This window comes from Chrysoperla carnea, chromosome 4 (genome assembly GCF_905475395.1).
Source record: "Chrysoperla carnea chromosome 4, inChrCarn1.1, whole genome shotgun sequence".
Taxonomy (NCBI): Eukaryota; Metazoa; Arthropoda; class Insecta; order Neuroptera; family Chrysopidae; genus Chrysoperla; species Chrysoperla carnea.
In genome coordinates, this window is record NC_058340.1 from 8556749 (window position 1) to 8582239 (window position 25491).

At 29.1% G+C, this 25491-nt stretch overlaps 1 protein-coding gene across 5 annotated transcripts; it reads right to left on the bottom strand.

Moving 5' to 3' along the window:
• Positions 1–1936: 1936 nt before the first annotated feature.
• On the bottom strand, positions 1937–25034 carry LOC123298473 (cullin-4B). Of its 5 annotated transcripts, XM_044880480.1 has the most exons (5): positions 24943–25034; positions 24396–24468; positions 24179–24284; positions 20859–21003; positions 1937–4433 (listed from the first exon to the last, which is right to left on the bottom strand). In XM_044880480.1, exon 5 carries the CDS (start codon positions 4338–4340, stop codon positions 2073–2075), a length of 2268 nt encoding a protein of 755 aa, XP_044736415.1. In that variant the 5' UTR covers positions 4341–4433; positions 20859–21003; positions 24179–24284; positions 24396–24468; positions 24943–25034; the 3' UTR covers positions 1937–2072. The 5 variants fall into 5 exon arrangements, with proteins under 5 accessions (XP_044736415.1, XP_044736414.1, XP_044736413.1 ...); XM_044880479.1 differs by lacking the exon at positions 24179–24284; XM_044880478.1 differs by lacking the exons at positions 24179–24284; positions 24396–24468.
• Between the last annotated feature and the right edge of the window lie 457 nt (positions 25035–25491).

Genomic DNA, 25491 nt, shown 5'->3' on the forward strand with positions numbered 1-25491 from the left:
AACATTTTCTCAAGTTTTGTATTTTGAAGACCCTGTTTTTCTTTAATAATTTTTTTCCTTACGTCCTACAGCAAAAGCATCTTTATTCTTTTTGTAGAGCGTTAAATTTCCTACAATTTTGAATTTTCAAACATGTTGGGTGGGTGATTGTAACCAGGAATCATATAAATATAATTACAACAATAATTCGATAATTCGGATATAATAGAAAAAATAAAATGGAATTCTGTATTTTTTGAAATTTTTTAACGTTTTTTGAAAAATGACCTTTTTTCAAATCTTATTAACGAATTGACGTACAAACATGTTTGAGTAGTTAAAAAGAAAATATAGTAGAAAATGTTACGTTTAAAAAAAAAGTATATAGATGCTTTATGTCGTAGGACATAAGAAAAAGAAGTTGTGTAGGAAAAACCCTGAGGAAGGTTGAAAATTTTGCAGTTTTCCTCAACATTCCTCTTTTCGCACAATCTTCGAGAACCAACACTTGAGAAAATGTTAATTAACTATCCCTGAACAATATCCCAAAGTTTCATTAACATCATTTAACTTCTCAATAAGATCAATAATCGCTTATCAAAGACAAGGCACAATAAAAATATAAAAGAGGTCCCACTGGATTGTTAATTTGAAAGGAATAACTTCTTACTTTTTTATAATTAATTAAGATTATTTCAATAATTTAATAAATATATTTATTTGCCATCCACATTTAGTAAGTTTTTGGCATTAACATTAAAACTAAGCAAAAATTACCATAACAAACTATAAGAGTTTAATTATTAGGTATCCTAAAAGTGTTTCAAGTTTTTTATAGAAGAAATTACCAATATGTGGGAGCGATGAACTTTATATTATTATCGACCCCTCTTTCTTTAATTCGAAATACATTATATACAAGATGTTCCGTAATAATCGCTGTCGGACAAAACAATAACTTAGAGAATATAATTCTTAGAAAGTTTTCGATACGATGTACAAATTAACCAAATATACCTATCGTTAATTGTAATATTTATGATAATTTCTTGAATTTAAATATTTAAGTTTCAAATTCTACATTACAGTAGTAATTTTTATTTTCTACAACTATTCTTATTTTAAAATTTCAATTTTACTAATATGAATCGAAAAATTTTCAAAAATAAATATTATAATTCATCAAGATTCATTTCGTTAATAGTACATCAGATCGAAAAGATCCCAAAGGCTTTTCTACTTAGAATTATATTCTATAAATCTGTATAATGTGTCATTACGGCACATCCTATATAAAAAAACATGCATTAATATTGATTATTGGTGTTAGTTTATAGCTTAATTTGTCCAAATCGATTCTGTTTGATCGTATATCTTATGATATTAGAAATAACTTCCAATTTATGCCTTAATTTCCTAAATTAATGTTTATATTATAAAAATTCGTATTTTTACTACCAAGTAGTCTTCATCAGTATGAATTAGAAAATCTTAATTACTCTTATAAATATCTTCTTGCTAATTTGATGGTGACGTGCAAACCGTCACCAAGAAGTCTTCCGTCGGTATGAACAACTTGGCAGTTGAAATACGTATTCATATAATACAAAAATTCTTCCAAAATCGAAATTTATTTCGAAAAGTTTTAGAGTTCTCATTTATTATCTTATATTATGATAATATTGGATTTATTTGCATTTGTGTATTGTGTAGACGATCTAACATTAAAAATAAAAATATATCGAACAATAATAATTAATAAATATAATTTTTTATTTCCCAATTTGAAATGTGATTAATATATATTACATATACATTAATTAACAATTATCATTTTTAATTAAATATTGTCTTAGTCCAAAACACAGAAAACAAAAAAACATTTAATTAAAATAGTACACCGTTTTTTTATCATTTATTTTTTAAATCTTTTATGTGGATGGTTTTTAAATTAAATTAATTCACTGCTTTTCTGTTTGGTTATTGTCTTTTTTTTTTTTACAAATAATTAAAATTCACACACAATATTAGTTAGAGGAGGGAAACTTTTCTTACTTCTTTTTTTTTGTATGAAACTTTACACTAATCAAAATTTAAGCCACATAATTGTATTGGTTTTGATTATCTTTATCACGTTCCATATAATCTCTATCAATTAACGACTCAATACGTTTCTTTAAATCAGCTGGTTTAACAGGGAATTTTAATTGTAAGAATAATTCACTCATTAATAAATTATGACTTAGTGTTTTTCTCATTTTCATGATTCGTACAACAGCCGCATCAATTTGATATTGTCGATCTTGGAAAACACGTTCTTCGGTTGCTTTCTGTTCCTCACTTGTTTCTTTCATTTGTATTTGATTAATTTTGATACGGAATAATTTATTTGTAAAATCTGCATTAAATTGAAACATATCACCATCTTCGACGTCACGACCTCGTGGCATTTTTTGTAACACACGCGCTTTACCACATGCTAAACTTTGTAATGTTCGTCTTAATTCTGTATCTTCGATGCCAGTATTTGATCGGACTTCTTCTAAAGATAGCTCATCAGCGTTATTAAATAATAAAAGTACGAGAGCTTGGAATAAGGAGACTTGTAATTCTTTTTTACTACCCCCTTTAAATGATGCTTTTAATACACAATGACCTAATGTTGGTTGCCATTGTAATTTTCGACCACTATGCTTACTTAAATAGAATTCGTTAAATATATTCTGGTATTGGACCATATCGTATGGTAGATTGACTTCCACAGCTGGATATGTTGGCCAATATCCCATTGTTAACACACTAACCGTTAAATCAATTGTTAATAATTCTTTATGAACATGTTCCACATATTGTCTAAATGCTATATTAATGTCTTTACTTAATTCCATATCCTTAAACATACCTTCTAATTTCGAAGTAAATCCCCCTCCGCATTCCTGTTTCAATTTACTAAGCATACTTTTTTCAGCATCCACACTAGCGGATTTTCCAACTAATAATCGTTTGGCTAAATCTTTTTTATAAAACGCTTCAAATACATCTTTGCCATGTATAAATCGAAACAGGACCATTATTTTATCGAGTAATCGTTCTAATTCCTCTTCAGTGGCTTCTTTATTACCAGCACGTAATTTAGAATCAACGAATTTCGCAATTAACTCAGCTGGTTTATTTGCACGTTGATTAATAAAATTCTCAAATGCTTCACGACATGAATTGTTAAATTTTTCATTTCGTTGAAAGCAATTATTTATTATATTATCTATTTTATCCTTAAAATCTAACAATTCTTGGACCATTGTTTTATCCTTTTCAGGATCAATAACAATCGCTCGACCTCGTTTTTTAATATACAAATTAAAGGCAGCACATAATTCAACTAAGCCATTTTTAACTCGTGAAAATAATTGATAGAGTAAGTGTAAATCTTTAACTCGATTTTCTTCCAACAGGATATCTAACCCTTTTTGTAATATATGATTAGTATGTTCGGTAAGCAATTCTTTTTCTACAGTGTGTATAAGTTGCCATTTCGTTCCAGGGTCTAAATAATGAAGTAATCGTTCATTTTCCTCGTTAAGTCGTTTATCTACATGTGCTAAATATTCTGGTACATCAAGTTCCTCCATAAGTCTAAGTCCTTCAGCTGCATATATTTGGTCAGTAGCGTCCAAGAATTTTTGTTCAAAAATGTCTTTATAAATTTGTAGGTCAGTAAGCATTCTAAGTATGGATTTTAAGAGAGTACGATCAACTGTATCACAATTTCGCTCCATTTCAATGAGCATGAGAACACCGTCAACAGTGCGGACTTGGACAAGGGGATTCATAATAATATGTACTCGAAACATTTCTAGCCCCAAATCCCAAATAGACAGAATAGATGGATTTTGTAATACATACGTGCGATCCAGATAAAGATAAATGCTACGTATCATGATCATCTGTCGACAATGTGATAGCCAACAATCGTTCATCTTCTTCAGAAATATTTGTCGATCCATTGAATCTACTAAAAATTGTTCAACGTTATCGCACACATGCTGCTTAGTAATGCGTGCTAAATCTTCATAAATTCGCGTAGCCATATTATGATTACATAAATTTTCAACACCTTGATACAATTCTTCTAAAGATTGTTCGATTGACTTCGAAGTTTGTATAGCAACAACTGCATCATGCAGATTCTTCCAAGTTTGTGCCTCATAATTATCAGGTAATTTTGGTGTTGTTTTAAAATTTTTTATTATTAATTTTTTCGTTTGACCATGTTTTGAGTTTACTAGAGGTGTAAGTTTATTTATACCGTTCGTCGTTAATGCAGAAAAGTTGGCACGTTTTTCAATGGTTTCCTCACTCATTCTCCGCTGTGGTAGTGACAAACGTGTGTTATAATTCCATGGAGAACTGCCGGGAACTGCTGGAGAAGCGACGACCCACTTGCTTCCTTCCGGCTGGAGGGTCCAACAACAGATGTAAACAATTCATGTAACACCTTTGATCACAAATTTACAATCTTAAAATTAATGTTAGCTCGTCTACAATAATGTCTGCACCTTTTTTTCAACATGCTAACTAATTACGTGAATTAGCTAGCATGCTGTTTTTATTTTTAAATTTTTATTCAATACTTTAAACATGGCATTCAATTATACACTACAAACTTTTTATCAAATTTTAGATCATTTTATTTTGCCAATATTGAAAAATTAATTGTATTGTATAATTTTATTTACTACGCAAATAAAAGAGATTCGATATCAAATAGAAGAAGATAGCAATACTCAATACTCGTTATCAAAAGAATTTACTTTCAATTTTCTAAGAATTTTAACTATTATATTTCAAATATTGAAACGATTCTAATTTATATTCTATAATAATAAATCATTCTTTACGCTTTTGGTAACAAGTTTTTCATTTTATTTAGATTTTTAAAAGATGGACCACTCAAATTTTTGCAGTTTTTATTAAAACTTTAAATCGAGTAAATTTAATTAATCATTTACTTGGGCCAAATTGTTACACGAAAACGTTTAAATTGAAGTAGTCCATCTTTACTTAAATTGTATATTTCTCAAGCATAGAAGTATTTAAATTGTTTCAATTTAACTAACTAAGCAATTTTTCTGTTTTTCATTTTTTTAATTAATTAATCGTAATGAAGTTGTAAGATTCAGATGAATGTAATTGTAAAAGCATCAGATAAATTAAGCTAAGCAAAAAAATAGTAGGTCGATAACTATATTCGAAATAGGGTCATTATTTCGAATCATGCGCCATACATAAAAAAAAATCATAATTTCTTCAAATAAAAAATCTAGCTTAGTTTAATAATTTCCACTACCTCAAGAAATTACGATTTTTAATTTTATTTTTCGGTATGAAAATTTGATCTGAGTGACTCATTTACAACGAAAATAAATTTCAAAACTGAAACAAGGACCTGTGAAAGTTTTTCAAACCACCATCAAAATGTTCATCGAATCGTTTTGATCAAAAGCAGTCAAAACCACAAAATTTTTTAACGAATAGTTTTCGAGCTAAAAGTGATCAAAGCTACCCTTATATTATACCTATAATATATGACTAGAAAAATGGCTTTCTGTGAAACATTTTCAAATCTCCTCCAAAATGTTCTTCAGATCGTTCTGATCCAATGCTCAAAAGAACATTTTCTGTGCGATTTGAAACAGTTTCACAAAAACCATAATTCCTATTCAAATACTAAAACTATATATATGCATACTCGTTAAAAAATTTTGTGGACCATGAAAAGAGCTTTTGATCAGAACGATCCGAAGAACATTTTTGGGACGGTTTGAAAAAGTTTCACAGAAATCCATTTTCTTATCTAATCATGCGGCATCCTTTCAAAAATGAAATTATGATTTACTCTTTATCTAAAATCTATAATGCATAACACTTTGGACGTGTCTAATGTTAATTCGTACATCATTCTTCAATTTCTCATTTTTCAGTTAGTTTAATATTTTTTACCATTGATATAAATACCGAGCAATTTAAATTCAAATTTTTGGTCCGAAAAACAAAATTAAATTAAGTCATTTCTCAAAGTAAATGCGATTTATACGACTAGTGTATACAGAGTGTTTCGAAAATTGTCTACTCTTTTTTGGGCTGAAATCCGGGTCGACTAAAGAAGCAAAAAATGCTACATAAGTAAGTCCAGGAATCATTCGTTTTCAAGTTACAGCCACTTAAATATTTCATGCCTTTCTTATAATTACATTTTGTTAATGAAATTAGACACAGCAAATCAATAGTTTGGGAGAACTAAAATATGAAATTTAGTGTCCACAAGTTTCCAGACTATAAGCGGTTGAATATAGACGTGAACTATTTAAGTATCTGGAAGCTAGAAGACTTATTTTCGAGTGTTAGTTTATGTAACATTTGATTCTTATTATTATCTTCCTGAATCACCTCCCGCACAGAGTAGGTTCGGGCCACCCTTAAAATTATTATTTGAAAGTCTCTTAAAAATGTAGTATGTAGTACAAGAGCTGAAGATTTTTTTCGGAAAGATATCGGCTTCCATACAAAATAATTTTTTTTCTCTTCTTTCAGATTTGGAAAATAACAGAAGCATAAAATTTTTATTTTGAACAAATTTTATCGTTGAACAAAGAATCGCTTTAGGTCTCTACTTAACGAAATATTTTGTAAACTTCTTAAATTGACGAAGGCTTCTTAATTTATTAGCTAATATCTTGTAGAACAGACGAATTAAATAAACCAAATGTTATGCAAATCCATGACTGTCATATGTTCAACTGACCAATTTCTCCTACAACGATTATGCCAATAAATCCGAAGAAACCTTCTGTCAACTTAAAAAGAGTACTTGATTGAAATAACTTGTTCACCAAACATTTCTGAATTCCATAGCGAATTTTTATTCAACGATGAATTTCTCCAAAATTCAAAAAAACTAGCTTCAATTTTCCAAATCTAAAGCAAGAAAGAAGACTTAAGTCATTTATACTTTATGTTAAATAATTTTAATTATATATTATGGAAAAAATGCGCTAAGTTGATTATTGGCAACGGAAGGAAGGTGTGAGTCCGCACGGGGTAGTAAACTCACTTCATTAGTATGGTTAACTCTCTCACGTGTACAATAAGCAACATTACTCAGTATTTTTTATTACTCATGCAGAATAAGTACCATTAATAAAAAGAATTTTCTCTTCATTAATAATATTTTAAAAAAAATTTAGTTTAATAAAATAATAAACAAATTATCATAAAATTTAGCACTAGAAAATTAAAAACAACATTTAAACAAATGTTTTTTCCCGATTGAAATTTCTTGACGATTTTTTTAACGTTTAAACCAAAATAACTTAAAAAAAATTCCAAAAGTTTTAAATATTAAATTTGATCAAATGGTTCAGATAGGATTTTCTAGTGCTAAATAAATTCTTTTAACACTGGTAAAACTCAGCAATGTTAAATTTTCTATTCGAAAATATAAATAACTGGAACTTTAGATAAAAAAGGTTAGATAAGTAAAAACAAATAACATAGTAAGCTCAATTTACACTAATCCAAAATGGAATTGAGCAGAGCAAAACCTATTCTTCTCTACCGCTTAATCGATCTGTGTAGACCAGGCTTTAGAGGAAGTTTAATGTGGCATATAAAAATAAAAATTTTTATAACTTTATTGATGAATAGTATATTTTTGTAGTTTGTTGTATTGTCAACGTGGTTCTTGAACGTACATAAATAAAGCCATAAAATGCACAAAAGAACAGATAGGTTTTTTTTTTCTTTTATACAGTGTCTCAGAATTTTACGGCAGTATTTTAGGCATCTATTCTCTAGCACATTATAAACAAAGGTTACATAAACTTTTGTTTTTGGGTTTATTAAATGACCACCAAGATTTCCCGTTTTATCGCCGTTAGTTTATTTTGTATGAGGCTGGATGAGATCTGTGGCTTATCCTACGTCTATTTTCAGTTATTTTGTTCAAAGTAAATCTGTGTATTTCGTGAGAAGAGCCGTGTGCATGGTAGCTAAATTTAAAACTAGTTTAGCAAATAAAAAACTGTTTTATAATCGTTCAGTTTTAAAGGCATTTCTAGCAAGTCATATTGCTTAACGAAGCAAGAAGCAAAGCGTTACAATATAATCTTTGCTTTTATCTTAATACTAAGGGGGATCCCCTCGTGTGATCGTTTTTAATTTGTAGTCGTTATAAAGATACAGCAGTTAAAAGAAGCGAATGTTGGCAAGTTCAAATAAGTACTTGAAATTTGGTACAACTCAATGGTACAACTTCCGTTCCAATGAAGATTTTTCTTTGAAACTTTAACTACATAATCTTAAAATAATAATAAATAAATGATTAAAACCTTAAGTTTCTTTTCATTGTTCATCAAAAACAATTCCCAAAAAATGGTCTATCACGCAGATAGACCCCCTCTTAAATCGATTTTAAAGTGGAGAAGGCGGGTTATAATTTCGGTGAAATTTTGGCGCCAATAAATTTGAAAAAATATTCCACCCAAAAGAAAAGCAAGCAAACGTTTCTCACCTAAAGATAAAATTCACAAAAACAGTAAAAAATAATTTTGAATTAAATACTTTGATTTCCTTTGAAAATAATTTCCTTTATAGTAATTATTTTTTGAAGCCCACACGTTAAAACGTAATTGCTTCATAGGAAATTGTTTCTAGAAGTACATAATATTTAATTTACAATTATTTTAATTTTGGTCTAAATTTTTTAATTCAATTCTCTATTATATTAAAAAAGAAAAAAAAATAGTTTTTTTAGAGAGTCTTCATATATTGATAGTAAATGGCAATTATAAATTCTAGACCGACTAACAAGATTGTAGTTAAAAGTAATGTCTTTTTTAATTATCGTAAAAATCGATAATTTCAATTACGTTTTTTAATAACCGTAAACGAAATTCTGGATTTACGATCATTAGAAATGCATCTGTCAATCAATAAAAGAAACAATTTCTAACGTCTCTTATTCTCAAATAAAAATAAACATTTTTTATAACGGGTTTATAACAAATAAAAATAAAGTTATTCGATCGAATAATTTTCATTTGTTTTGTTGTCTTGGTTACGAAAATGGAAGTAAACGACAAAACTATTCATTGACGAAGGTAGTTTTGTCATATTATATTCAATCATCCTCCCATCCCTAACCATCAATACTAGAGGTAGAATTCACCCATCCCACCCAACGATTGTCGATGTACATACGTACACCTGTGTGTGGTTGTCGTCATTGTGTCGATGTCGACTGTCGGCCGGCCAGTGGATGGCGTGCCAAAGCTCCGCCAATGGTCCCGCACTGTTAGCCGGAACAATGAATAATTGATAAACACTTTATCGTTTCCCTTCATAAAAAATGCACACGTTAAGATGATTAGTAAATATCGCGGCATTACAGAGTCATGCAATGCGGTGTATTTATTATATACAACCAAAATACAAACTTTCCAATAATCTATGTTGTCTTTCAGATTTAAATATTCTAAATTCGTAGAAATTGTACTTTTGTTTCAAATAATTGAACATGTAATTTGATAAAACTTTAATTTAACATAAAAACACCTTTGTTTTTCCGTCACAAACGATAATACTATTAATGTATTGAAATTTAAAATCGAATTCGAGTTTTTACTGAAACTTGATTTAATCCAAGCCTACAAAATATCAAGTGTATCAGAATAAATGGTCAATATTCGAGGGTCAATACAGTCCGTCAAAGCAAGCATTTTGAGTAATTTAAAATTTTGGTCTGTCTCTAACCGGATGAGAATTTTTGCTCTAAACAACAACCTTTGTTCGAAACATTTCTTCAAAATAATGACAGATTCGATACAAATCTAACATAAGTTCTATGGTCTGTAGCTCCGAAGGGAGTCGTTTCCGAACATATGTTAATTATCAAAAAATTATTTTTTTGCGTATCTTATTAGCTCCTTGAATATTCACCATTTACCGTGTTTATATTCTGAAACATCCGGTAAGCAAATCAAAGGATGGTCCCAAGGGGCTGTTGTATACGCATAACCCAGGTTTCTTTAGGGTTTTAGTGACCAGATACCATAACTTTTCATTTCTTACCATATTCCTAATAGATTTCTTCGCATATTCCCACTAGCAAACAAATAATATTTTGGCCAGGCTAGTGTTAAAAAATTTTGGGCTATAAAAACATTATTCTTATACTTCGATGTACAAGAATGATGTAGCTAAGGACTCGAGTCTTGTAAGAAAACATGATAATACGCTTTTTTTTCGTTTCTGCTAATCGTAAGTATAAAAGTTGATACCGCATCGAAATATAAAAGTTGAAGTCGCCTAAAATATATATTTCGGCGAAGGTCTGTGAATGACAAAGATTAGGGGGTCTTTAACCTTATATTGGCAGAAAAAAAAACGAAAGTAATTTCAATATTTCAAAGAAGATTGCGTTCTTATTTCAAGTTAATTTGGGCATTTGGAGCCCTTATATCAAACATTTTTCAAAAACCTTTTTTCTTTAAATCGAAATAGTTTTCGAAAATCGTAGATTTGGTAGAAATTTATTGCAAAAATTTATCAAAACTTGATATTATATTTGATTTATATCGAATTTTAAATAGAAATTGGCCTATTATTGACGTAAAGCCGTCCTACAAAATATTCAGATATCGTTGAAAGATTTTTTTGTTAAAATTATTTCCCAAAAATTAATTAACAAAAATAAAATAGTCTATCCTGTATTTTCTATTCTTGGAGTGACATGGTTAAAAAAACCCTGTTTTTTATTCAATTCGACAATAACTCGATTTTTTTTAATAAGACTATTTTTAGATAATTGCATTTCGAAGTTTTTGTGAAATGCGAATAAGAGATAAGTAATAAACTTTAGAAAATGCATTTTCCTTAATAAACCTTAAGTAAATATGTGATAACAAGGCCCACAGCCTTACATTTACCGAAAAAGGCGATTATATCATCCCAATCGTCCATTAAATAGATAAATTAGTGAATAGTTGCACAATACAGGGTTGGATTGAGGAAGGGTGCAAAGCTGAACTCCTTACTTGTTCCTAATTTTGGGTGAGTGTTTTACTCTAAACATTTTTAACAGATAAGTATAAAAATCGATAATTTTACGCAGTGAGCCAAGTAGAGAGCGCCAATTATCCATTCATTATGCCTGGTTCGACCAGACATTTGTTTAATTAGGCATTTTGAACGTTCATATCTTACGTACTAGTAAATATTTTTTAAAAACCAACTTCACTTTTCTATTCGTAAAGTGAGAGTTCTTCATCTGAAGTGATAAAAAAAATTTTGTCCGATCCCCTATTACCAACAAAGACTGGCAAGGGCTGAATTCCACTAGGGAAGAAATAAGCAAATTTTTTAATGATTAGTTAATCAAATAATTAAAAAATTCTTGAAGTATAATTGAAAAGAATTGTATTTAGAAATTGATGATGTTTGAAAGTAAAACAAACACGAAATGGTATTCAAACATAAAATTACTGAGTATGAAATTGACGAAAGTGGTATTATTTTATTGATGTATTTTCACATTCCTATAATAAAATAATAAAAATATATTATATTTCATAAAAGTGGTAAATTTCAACTTATCAATAGATATTATCGGATACCATTGATGACCTGATCGCGTGCTTTTATTTACTTCAAAACAATCATACTGACTACTGACGACGATTTACTTACTATACCTATACCTCTATCTATTCTATAATACATATTACCTTCAGATATGACATTCAATTATTTAAAAAAAAAAGAATGTCAAAAAAGGACCCCAAAGATAAATTATCAAATCGGAAAAAATGAAATTAATTAAAATATTTTCATATCTACTACCTCTATTAATATTAACGGACAGTCCTAATGAAACAGGAATTTAATTTCAATCAAATTTCGGTTAAGATAGTACGAGGGCCAAGGCAACTTTAGACTTAGGGTTGAAATTACCTGGACCTTATTTTTGCCTACTTTTGAAGTCATTAATTTATTTAAAGAATCGGGCAACCCTACTCTAAAATTTTAAGAATTGATTTAGACTTAGTTCAACTTCGTATAAAAAAAATCATGTCTTGGATCCAAAATTTCCCTGGCGCTCGTATATCCTTAAACAAAAGTTTTGTAGAGAAATTATTATTTTGAAACTTTTTTAAATATCGATTTTCTAGTCAAAATAATTAACTTTTACTACATCCTTGTTTAAAAAAAGTACGTAATGTACATCTAATTGGAAATGTTAAATTATGTCCAGTTTTTTTTCGTTCCTTTTTGATAAGGATTGAGAAACTGCAATAAATTTAGTAAGTAAAATATTAAAAAACAACCGAGATGCGAAGAGCTTTTATTTAATACCCAATATGATCTAACCAATTTAATTTCCACACCGAAGCAAAGCTTTTCTAAGTCGAAAATATCGATTTTTGAAATTTAGGTTTCAATTTTCGATAATTGCTTTCTGTAACTTCAACGGACGGAACAACACACAGCCTAAACCGCTGATCGTAGAGACCTGAAACTTGGAAAGTGTTTTTTTTTTTATGACGTAGGCATTCGATAAGAAAGGATTATCCGAAATTCTACCCCTAAGAAGATGAAATAAGGTGGGATGAAAGTTTGTATGAAAATCCGTCATTTTTGAGTCCACTACTTAACGGTTTTAAAAATTATTTCACCTATAGAATGCTATGTTGTCAGTAAGTAGGATGAGCTGCATTTCATTTTTTTAAATTAGTGTTCCGTAACAAAAAATTAACACCCAATAAATGGCGAATAAAATGAGAATTAAGTGAGAGTAAAGGAAGAGAAGGCTCATGTTGCTCATTTACGAACTCGACCTCACATTTTTTCGTCCTGAGCACTCTGTGAAAATTTCAGCTTGATATCTCTTTTCGTTTTCGACTAATCGTGTTCACAGGCGGACGGATAGACAACCGAAAATGGATTAATTAGGTGATTTTATAAACACCTATACCAAAATTATGTTCGTAGCATCAATATTTTTAAGCGTTAAATTTGAGACTAAACTTAGTATACCTTGATATATATTAGTGATATACATGGTATAAAAATTAAAAAATATTACTGTTAATGTGGATGACAATATATTCATGATATGATTTCTTTGCGTAACAAAAATATGATGTTTCTAAATATAAATAAGAAATAAGTATTGAAGCTAATTAAGTTTTTTTGGTGTTAAAAATTGAGTTCCGTTTTTGACATTGACACAAAAATTCATTTAGGTTGCTTGCCAAATAAATTTTTTAATATTTCAAGGTTCATGTTGTTTTATAACTAATACTGGCCATTTCTGTGTTAAGATGTGTTAAGATCTTTATTAATCATAGACAAAAAGTAAAAATTGTCTAGAAGCGAATATAAATAATTGAAACAAAAAATTAAATTCGTTTCGGCGTTAAGCCAATGAATGTATTGCAAAATAACAATTTGTTTAACCCAATTCTTTAAGATTTTGAAAAAAACCTTATAGTTATTTTGCATTATCTTTTGGTTCTTTTTTTAAAATTATTTAGAATATTTCAAAAAAGGTTAGATTTCAGAAAAAACTTTGTAAGGCTATTACGAAAATTCTAAACATTAGTTTCTTTCCCTCAAATATCAAACTAAAATCGTTTGTAGTTACAATTTCACATACAAACAAAACGACCTATCTTTTAATTACGAGTAACAAAGCCCTTTTTTATAGGAATTAATCTAGAATTATCGAAAAAATACAATAAACAAAAGTAAAAATTAACAAAATTTAAAAAACCCCCGACAAATTTGTCAGGTACGGAACCCTAAACTAGCACTTAAAACCTATCTAAGAACATTCTCCATTAAATTATCCTTTTCCTTAAAGCCTTCTCCAAACTGAACCTATTTTGAAGATCATCGCCTAATTTTTAGCTGTTTCGGGTACGGAACCCTAAACTCGTACGTGACAGACAGACAGACACACACACATAGCGGTCAAATAGAAATGGAAAATTCTCATTGAGAAATAAAAATGCTGTTAACATTTTGATGGAGTCGTTATTTTCAAATTTAAAGACAGTTTTAAAATAAAATTAAAAATTTTCTATACAAGTAAAATGGAAATGTATATTTGCAACACTAATTTCGTAACAGTTAGTTTCTTGTTAATAAGAAAATTTGAAAAAGTAAATAAAAAGATTGACATTATAAATTTTAAAATTAATCTTGATTCTAGAAAGGACGTCTACCTTAAATTAGGTAAAATTAGATTTAATATATAAAGATTTCCTCAAATTTATTATTTATCATTTTTCCCTAGAGAAAATGCGCTCAATTTGTTTAAGTCAAGAGTTTAACTTAAAATCTGACCCTTGTCTATGAGTCTTGAAGTGAAGAAGATTGTCTCGAAATTGTTTTACGAAATTTATTTTTTTAAATCTTAAACCAAAACAAACTCGAATTATATGATACTAAATTCACTGTCGTCATAAACAATTTTCACTATATTTCAAATGAAAATTCGAATATCGAAAAGAATGTAGAAAATAAACAACGAAAAGTGAACAAAGAAAATTGAAAATTTATTTGATTAGAAATTGAATATTTTCTTTGAATAATATCACAAATTATACAATTCAAAGCTAAATTACCTATTTTACTTGTTTAACCAATCAATAATCATTTAAAAAATTGAATATGTATTATAATTTATACTATTATCGGTTTACCAATCAACCCAACGGACCGACCGACCAACAACACAACGGCTATTATTATTTGAATTTTAATATTTTAAAACAAAAAAAAGAAAATATGGGTAAAATGGAACGTCAATCAATAACGTTAAAAAAAATAATAATATCAATTTAGTAAATTGTATTAGTCGGTAACGACTTAAATTTATAATTCATCAAAAAAAAAAAGAAGTTAGTTATATCCTCGTCCTCAATAAAGCATCTATTTTGTCCGTCTATGTTTTATAGTTCAACTACTTGTCGTTAGCCGTTATACCTACCATCATCATGCAATATTAATAATTAAAAAATAATAAAGCAAATCAATAGTGGAAAAAAATTGAAATAATTTATTTTAATTGGGGGGTAAAAATAATATTCATATTTGCTTCTGCTTCTTGTAAGCATAGTTTATCATTTCCTCTCTTTTGGAATTTAATAGGGCTTGAGACGTTTTCACCTGCTTGTCTTCGTAGACGAAAAATTCCCTGGCGTCGAAGCCAAGGTCGATTGTAGCGCCTTTTCGTCCTTATACGATACGCTCATGTTTGTTAATTTATCTTTACCACAGCTTATTTTCTCCGCATCAAAAAGATGCAAAAATTCGAGGTTTTCAAATGTAGCACAAATAAACCAATTCTAATGTTGGGTCGCAAATTAAGGAATATTGAGCATCCCTTCCTATTGCTATTTCCGAAATTATTGGGAGAAAAAAACGGAATACAGAAACTTATTTCAAGCAGCTTCACTTATTTCAAGTCTATTTTCTTTCTAGATAAATGGACTTTAGTTGTACGGAACCCTATATATCCGAATCCTACTCTCATTTGATTTACAGTTTCAGAAAAACAAAAGTCAATTTGTATTAACGAAAAAGGATTTAGATCATATTTGTCTTAGAGAATCTTTCAATGTCTGCCTCTAAAGTAAATCTATGCGAAATTTTTGCATATTTAATATTAGCTTTATTTTTTTCCAGTTCAGTAATTTATTTAACAAATTTATATTTATTCGTAACTTCCTCTTGAATTTGCATTTACTAGATCTGCCAAATCTATTTTTAACTTCCCAATATTGGAAGTTATTGAAATGGGTCCTATTTTCTAAATTGAAATTTCAACATATATTAAGTTTCATTGTCAGGGCAAGGCATTAACACCAAATCGTGCGAATAAAAATGATATCGACTTCGTTGAGGTGTCGAAGCGAATTTACGGAAATATGATCCAAAAAGAATAACATTCGGTCGAGCTGTTTCAAATCGAGCGGGTTAACGGCAATATGACCGGAAAAACATTTCATAACATTCGGTCGGTCGAGTCGATCCAATTTCTTATTATTTTCTTTTTTATAACAATTATGCTGGGAAGTTATTCGTGTGAACCCCAAGGGTCGCGTCAGACCCTACCCACGGCTTGTTAATAATTGTTCAGGATTTTTCTCTAAATTCTACTTAATAAGGAACGATATCAGCAGCGATATCTTTCATTAACAACACAAAGACCTGTGGATAATGAAGATATACCAGTAGCGATATCTATTATCAATTAGTAAAACTACATCCTTATATGGATTTCTCTTTTACAGAGAAAATAGCAAGTTGTATAAGGATGTATTTAAAATAAGTACTAAACATTTCTTCCATCATTTTTCCGATTATTTCTTTAAAATTAACTTTTGGCATAACCGAGCGCAGAGGAATACGGGAAATACTCTAGTAACTTGGAATTCATTAGGGTGCAGTTACGGGTTTCAGCTAGTTATTTTTAAAATAAAATCATTTTCTGCAAAGCAAAATTATACCTCGATTTAAAAATAAATAAAAAGCAAGCTACTAAATATTAAATAGAGTATAATTGCTCTAATTGCCATTTATAATTAAATAAAAAAAAAACAACAACCATATCACGAATTATTTGTACGGAGACTTTTTTTTTATATGATTATATGCTTTTATCTTGTGTGTATTACTGTTTGTACGAGTTATTAGTAATTATAGACTTAGAATTACAACGACATCGACATCGACATCGACAACGGCGACCAACTAACAAGAATGGATAGTTTGATAGTTGGAGGTATAATTAGTATTATAACATTGTACTGTTGCATATTACTTGTGGTAAGTTAGAAGGGTAAGAATTCAAATCAACCTATTCAAATAATACATACATATGTATTTTTAGTATTTATTTTTTCATCAAATGTAATTTTATGTGTTACCTAGCAACATCAATGAATACAAATAATATTTTTAATGTCATTTACTACGTTTCGATTGTAATGTGTAAATAATGACGTCATCACTAAATTACATCACATTACTATAGTATGATTCTTTGTTTAAAAAAAAATGAAAATAAACTTTTAAATCAAACGGTACAATAATATAGAAAGCTTTTATAGCAAACATTGATCGACTGGACAAATTCTAAGATATATTCAAATAAAAGGTATTTACTACTGATTTCATCTATACAAGCAAATACCTCTTCTTAATGCCACTGTTAACAAATCGAACCTTTTGGCTAAGACAAGATCACAGGATCATTAAAAAACAAATATAGAGATACGAATAAAACATTCCCTATCCCTATAAATTATGTGAAAGTAAGGTTGTTTCTTACACTTTCACGCAAAAACTACTGAATAGCTTTGAATGAAACTACAAAAATGAAGCTCATACATCAGAATAACACATGAGCTATAATTTATAAAGATTTATTTAAAAATTAAATTAGTCGATGACATTTCAATACGCCATCTGCAATAATCATTTTAAACTTAAAGATTTCTTCAAAAATTTTGAACGAGATTTAATTCATGGCCACCTATTTTGATACACTCAATGAATTAAGAAAGCATTTAAAAAAAATTCAAATTTGTATATTTATTTTACCTGTGTAAAACAATCCGTACCCATATTTCGAGTGTTTAGGAAGGGGGATTAGTGAAAGCAAGAAAGATGGAGGCTACAACGCGATGATCTTTACTTTTAAGCCCAGCGAAGCGGACGGATATCAACGCACATAGCAAAATAGTTTGGTGAATGAACGTCCCTAATGATAATATAATAATTAAATGCATCGAAATCATGTAAACACGAATTTATAAAGTTTGCCAAAGTTTTGTTTGATTTCGCAAAAAGCTCTTATGTATTCGTGTTCAAGTCAATTCGTGTCATAAAGATACATTTTCGAAAAATATTGAACGACTAGATGGCAAAATAAAATTTCATTTTTTAATTATGAAACAGTTTTTAAAAAAAAGTTTTTTTTTTATTATTAAAATAGTATTTGCTGCGGTGTGAAAATGTACTAGTAAGTAGTAAATGCAACCGGCCTCACATGCCCAAAATTCGTCATGCCTATCAACGTTCAAGAAAACATGTCCAAAATCCTATCTAAGAAAAGATATATCTAAAAATCAACTTTTTCGTAATATTGTAAGCTCTTATTATACTAAAAATACAAGGTGTTCCGTGACTCGATGGACATAGCAAAAATGTATTAAATGGACAATTTTAAATCAAAAGTGCCTCATATACCTTTGTCCAAAACCCAAAAGTTAAGAAGTTATGGGCACTATTTAATTTAACCAATCAAGTAAACCCTTTGTTGAATAAAGTATTGTACTGTTTTATTAATTAAAAATTTTTGTTTTGCTAATATAAATGTCATTAAAGTTTTAGATTAAAATGTCTCCCCCATGCCTCACGACACAGTGAAGTCTTCTAGCAAGTGCAGTCATAATACACCAGAGACGACCCTGAGTTATGTCTTCAATTTATAGAAGAGCGATAATGTGTTGTGAGGCAGTGGGGGGATATTTGTAACAAAAACTTTAGTTATATATGTGCCAGCAATACAAAAATTTTTAATTTATAAAACATTAAACTACTTTACTCAACAATGTCTTTACTTTATTAGTTAAACCAAATAGTGCCTATAATTTCTTAACTATTGGGTTTTGGACAAAAATATATAAGGCGCTAATGAATTAAAATTGTCCAAATACGCTGCTAAGCCATGACTGAATCACGGGACATCCTGTATATACTTAATTAATTTAGGAATTCACATAATATATATAAAATAAACAAAAAATGTAAAGCAAGAGACATCTATGTGCATCTCCTATAACTAGTATAATTCAAAACACAAGTAGTACATTATTCAATATAAGAGAAGAGCTTTTGTAATGTTTCCAGTAAAATCAAAAGTCGAATGTGGTATAATTCACGACAAATCGTCAAGTGGTTCGTTTATACGATCTGTCTGTTATTTGTTATATAATTTATTGAACAATTGAAGTATACCAAATCTAACGTTAGATGTTATTAGAAGTACTAACAATTGCGCATCACTTACAATAATTAATGATACTAATTCTTAATTGTATTAATTAAGTAATTAATCAACGCTCATTTTTTTTTTAGAAATAATTTTCAAGAATAAAATCTTGAATAGGCTTTTAGCTTAAAATAGTTAAAATTAGAATATTTTCTGTTATAATTAAAACACCTCTTTTTTATATTTTATAAGAAAAGATGCGAATTTTAATATATTCATAAACTTTATTTACTGGACTGTACGTCTAAATTAAATTTGTAAAAATCAATCTCCTCTTTTGATAAAAATAAAAATTTGGCTACAATTGAGGTTAATAAACATGAGCCATATTCATCTAAAACAGACGACAGTTCGGTAATTAAAGTTTAAGATCATCCACCATAATTTTTCAATGTTACCAAAATATTAAATTTAATTTCGCAATAAATATTGCAATAATACTTGAGATTTTCAAATATTTGAAAATTATTTTCGAAATACATATCGCATTTTGAATATTTTTTGGAAATACTTCATTTTTAGGAATATTACTATAATAATTATTGGTCGTTTAGAAGGCTTTAGAAATGTGACGAATATTCGCAAAAATCGGTATCAATTCCTCGTCATTTCAAAATAATAATTTATAAATAATAAAGTTCAAAGTTTCAGCCCTTCGCATCTAGCCCCCAACTTTGAAATTATCATTTGAAAGGGCATAAAATTCTCTATTCATCATCATAAAAAAAAATTGAATCGATCGATTGGTTCTCAAGATACACTACACAGAAGATGGAAGGTATCTACCCTTAATAACTCTTGATGTGATTATTGTTTTGAGTGAAAACACGTCGATTTAGTTATCGACAGGAAAATTCAAAAATGGTATTTAGTAAATTTCAGGTATCATTCCTTCTCCCTCCTCCACCCCAACTTTGAAATTTCAAATGGCACTTCCTACTTTGTGATACCTCATTTGAAAGAGAATGACATACAATTCTCTCTTTAGCCATGATAAAAAAAATGCAATCGATCGATTGGTTCTTAAAATAGACTACCCAGAAAATTGAATTCATACCCTCCATCTTCTATGTAGTCTACCTTTAAGAACCAATCGATCGATTTTATCATGGTTAAAGAGATAATTTTATGCCCTTTCAAATGAGGTTTCACTAGGAAGTGGTATTTTAAATTTCAAAGTTGTGGTGGATGGGGGTGAAGGAATGAAAACTTAAATTTTCTAGATATCATTTTTGAACCTTAATAATTTTTTACAATAACCAGAAAAATAGCCGATAATGCGATATTCGTTTTAGCAGATACAATGCCAAAAACAAACAAAAAGTAAATAATTTAGAGTGACCTATATTTTCCTTGAAATAAGTGCGAGATCCTTTGCATAATTCAAAACCGAAGTATTTCCATAGACGCATTTTAAATGAAATATTGAATGAACAACATTATACTTATAAATTTCTAATAATGAAAAATCTCAATTGGTATTATTTTGTTTTGATGAGAAATTATTGAAAGAAGAAGTTGATAAAAAAAAACATATCCGAAAAACAAACAGTATTCGAAAAATATTATTATTCTCTTATTACTTATATAAACAAACATCTCTTGAATAACGTTTAACCAATATTACTTTGTGTATTACGTGAGTTCAATTTTGTTTTAAAAAAAATTCAAATATGACAAAATTTATTCAAGAAAATCTGTAGTTATCAAAAATAATACAAAACATTATTTGTAGATGAGTTTGAACAATGCATACCTGCTATTATTATATCCGATGTGATTATTGAATTATAAAGTTTTGGAAATGTATGTCGCCGTTGAATAACGCCCAAAAACAAAACAGTATACCGTTTCAAATATCCAAAAGTGTTCTCTTGACTTCACACGAAATCAACAAAAATCTTGAAAATAGGAATAAAATAAAAATAAAAATTTGTTTAGTGTTTTCAGCTAAATTTATGTTGGATTCAACAATTCTGATTCAGGAATTCCCCTTTTTGATTTATTAGAGGCGAGTAGATGTATTCAGCCTTTCAAAATAATTGAGGAGCTGATAAATGAAATTATCAGCGGAAAAGGTGGTAAAACACATATATATAGTATTAAAATGGACCCTATGGCCTAAGTGTGTCTCTCGTGGATAGCCAATGTAACCATCATCAGAGGGCTATCCAAAAAAACTGTACAGACGTTTTTGATTTTCATACTATTCAGATTTAGGAAAAAAATATGCCGAAAATTTCTGCATTAGTGCCCCCCCCCTTTTGAACGGAGGGGCCTAAAAACTTCAGAACCCAACCAACTTCTCTATAGTCGACAAACTCAGCTTAACCAAAACGTATTTATAAAAAAAACTCCCTGTCCATAAAGTTTTTGTCTATTTTTTCCGGGTCTAATTTTCCCCGATTACCATCTATACATTCACCACGATGTGCCACATGACTTGTTGTAAGTTAGTTTCCGCGCTACAATATAATTTATTTCTCTGGTTCGATCATGTCACGTTGAATAATTTTATCGGGCTGAATAATGAAATGAATATCAACGTAAAACTCCTTACATGTAACTTGAACTTCCTTATATGGTTCCACCACGCCCCGATGCAATGCGTAGACCTTCATGCGTCTATATCAGGGCGGTCATATTCACTCTACAGGAACCGGTCTATTCTACCCAGATGTCAGTGCGAATCGACAATTTTTAGGATTAGTGAGAATATTAACGATACTGAAACGGAAGCCTCAGTGACGTAGACTATTACAATATTGGGAACTGAACCATACAAAAAACCCAATGGCTATGCCAGTCTAAGTAGTCGTTCCATCAGTGTACAAAGGCAAAAGGCGCTAATCATCTGACAAAGTGTGTCCTCTTAATTGTAGAAACTGGGGTACTAAAGAACGCTGACGGGCTTTCTTAAACATGAGTTTAAAAAAAGGGTCGGGTTAAATCAGATGGCTATAACATTAAGAAAATCGAGCAAATAACAGGAAAAAGGTTAATTTATGAAAGTTCGACTATTTTCCGAGAAAACCAACCAACAAACGCCACCAAAGACGTTACCAAGAAAAGCTAGAATGCAGTCTCCAGGACGTGGGAAAATTACCTGCGCCCGTTACAAGCTATGTGGCCCTTAAATTAATTATGGATTCAAGCTAGTAAAGCCTGTGGGAGATGCCTTGACACAGCAACGTGAAGAGGAATAAAGGCAATGCATTTACGTTACACATATATTCACTAGGTATGTATAATTTCAAAAGAATCAAATAATGGACGATTTTGATGAATTCAAATGAATTAATTCCTGAATCAGTATTGTCCATTCCAACACTTAAGTTAATATGAAAAATTAAAAAAAAAAATTAAACGATAAACTGAACATTTCACCTTAGAAATTTATGAATGAATTTTATACAATTTTTCTATGAAGAAATTAAGCTTTTCAGTAAACGATGACGTAGCGTGAGACAGATGCGATCCACGCACGTAATCCTGTGGAGTAAATAATTAAGAGAACAGTAGTAGGATGCAATAATCGCTCTAAACGTTACTATCAAATAAATTGAAAGTCTATTTCGTCTTCTACAATTTTACTAAAATTTAAACATTCTATTCTAGCGATGCAAAAAAAAGTTTTTAAAGGTAACTTAAAAATTTTAGTCGTAAACATAAGAACGTAAAAATATGAAAGGTGGCAAATTTTAGAATCGCATCAAGTGGCAGTGACTCACGCTTCGAGACTATGATACCTAAATAAAATACAGCATAGATTTGAGAAACTACATATTTCAACTATTTGCTTTTCATCCCTATCTCTATATATTATAAATGTAAAAGTAAAGATGTTTGTGTGTTTGTTACGCTTTCACGCAAAAACTAGCGATTGGCTTCAAATGAATTTGTACAATAATATAGCTTATATATCAGATTAACACATGAGCTATAATTTACAAAGATATATTTTAAAAAACACATATATTTAGTCTATGACATTTTACTGCACCATTCATGAGTATCATTTTGAACCATAAATTAAAGATTTCTGTAAAATTGTGCACGATATGCAGTTCATGGCCACCTGTGCTGATACACTCAATGAATCGAAGCTATAAAACATTTTTAAAAAATTGAATTCTCATATATTTTACCTGTGTAAAACAATCCTTACCCCTATTTTGAGTGGTATAGAAGGAGGATAAGCGAGGGCGAGAAAGGTGGAGGCTATAACGCGGTGGTCATTACTTTTAAGCCCAGCGAAGCGAGCGAGTATCAAGCTAGCCTATAATTAATTATTTCCAGTAGCTTCCATTAATATGTTGTGTTAAGATGGATTATTTTTCAAGAAATATTTACTAACAATTTGAATGAATAGCTAATAGGCTTTGAATTGCGGGCTTGAATTTATAAGTGATCTGTTTTTCCTATTTTCGTGCGGAATCCCTAACAAAGAATGATTTATACATTCTATTCTTAGACATTTTTATTTTCAATTTAAGGTTTGAAAAAACAATTACTCGTAACCATCAATCAATTTTTAAAATCTAACAAGCCGTACGATTCAAAAGAGTTCTGGCCTAGCATTTATAATAAAATTGGCCTGTACCTCACAATATTGAAAAGAAAGGCGAAGTGAATAAAGCGAATAAGAAATATTTGATCTCAAATCTATGCCGTAATTTTATAAAAACTAAAATCTTGATACAAAAATGAAAAGTTCTCGCGAAATTATAAGGTTAAAACTTGTATTTGAAGCTGTATTAATATTATATAATTTTTAATTTAAAGATACTAATTGATCGGAATCCGTAAATTTGGTTCAAATTGATTATAAGTATATGAAAAATAATTTTTATATTATTTAGTATCTGAAAATAGCTTGGGGCCTTTGAGAAAAATAAAAAACGAAATGTGATATTTCCAAAGTTATTTTCAAATAGTAAATAATATTTAGGCAGCATATAATCATTATCACCGCTGATTATATATCAAATACAATATCGGAATGTTCTAAAAAATCAGCTATTACAAACAGAATAAAAATTCGAATAGAAATCAGTAACAAAATGTTCATTTTACCTACAAACAATATTAAACATCTCCACTGTATCAAGGTGCAAACTTATACAATGCAATGTTTTAGACCATTGACGCCAGGTCATTAATCAAACAACTGCATGCTTTGCTATAATGAAAAAATTATTTTTAATTTCTAAGATTTACTGTCAAGAACGTCTAACTGCCTCAATTACAAACATAAATAATTTTGAATTGAATAATTTTGAAAATTACTTACAATAATAATGGCTTCAAAATATCCAATTGTTATTTAAAATGAAATCTTAGCAGCTTTCATAACGTTCAAATTACTGAAAAAGCAAATATTTTCTATATAAAATTCTAGAAAGTGTACATCACTCTATTTATAGATTTAGAAAACACTAATTTTATCTAAAATATAAACAATAAATGAAAATTTATTAAAAGTGTCAAAATAACGTGAGAAGCCATTTATGTATAATAATGAGTAAACGGTACAAATTTCTAGAATACAAAGAAATACATAATAATTACCATAATAATTCCAACTATTTAAAAGATTAACTACTTTCTGATCATTTTAATAAAAAATTACCAACTTTAATGTAAACTTAACACAAATAAAGCGTTTACTTTTCGTAATTTCAAAAAATGAAGCCGGTGGCTTCAGTAATCTGTAAATACTTGAGACCTTGGAGATGTTACTTAACAATAAATCAAGTAATAGTTTATATTTATGAAAATTTTCAAAAAATTCATTAGCAAGGTTATTTAAATAAAATTAATGCTTATATTTTACTCACCAATTATTAAAACAAATATAAATATAAAATTACGCACGAAAATTACTCAACACTATACAAATGGCGCAGCTAGCGACGATCGTGAGTGGCGAGATCAGTTTTGCGACTGCGCTGAATCGAATATAGTACATCCTCTATGCACTGTGTGCTCTTTATTTTACGATGTATAACATTTGGTAGCCAAAAAATTTAATTAATTTTAATTTATTTTAGTTATTTATAAAATTTGTATTTATTTTTGAGAAAGAAAATTCATTTTTTATATTTTTCTTTCACAATAAATACAAATATAAATTAACTACAACAACCTATCGTCGTGTGTTTTTAATTTGAAAATCCCGCGCCAATATCAAAATTGTGCATTTTTAATCAAAATCTTTATACTTCTGTGTTTTGCTTAAAATAACACTAAAAATCAATAATTATCCTTGAAAATATTATTCAGTTCAAGTTTTATTATCTTATTTATTTATAAATGAATAAAATGTCTACCCCACTACTGATTTTAGACACAAATTTCGTATTATTCTAATTCATAAAAAATTTTAA

What these genes read in the sequence shown, in the direction of transcription:
- LOC123298473 (XM_044880478.1), bottom strand. Translation starts at nt 4,340, where the DNA reads ATGAGTGAGGAAACCATTGAAAAACGTGCCAACTTTTCTGCATTAACG.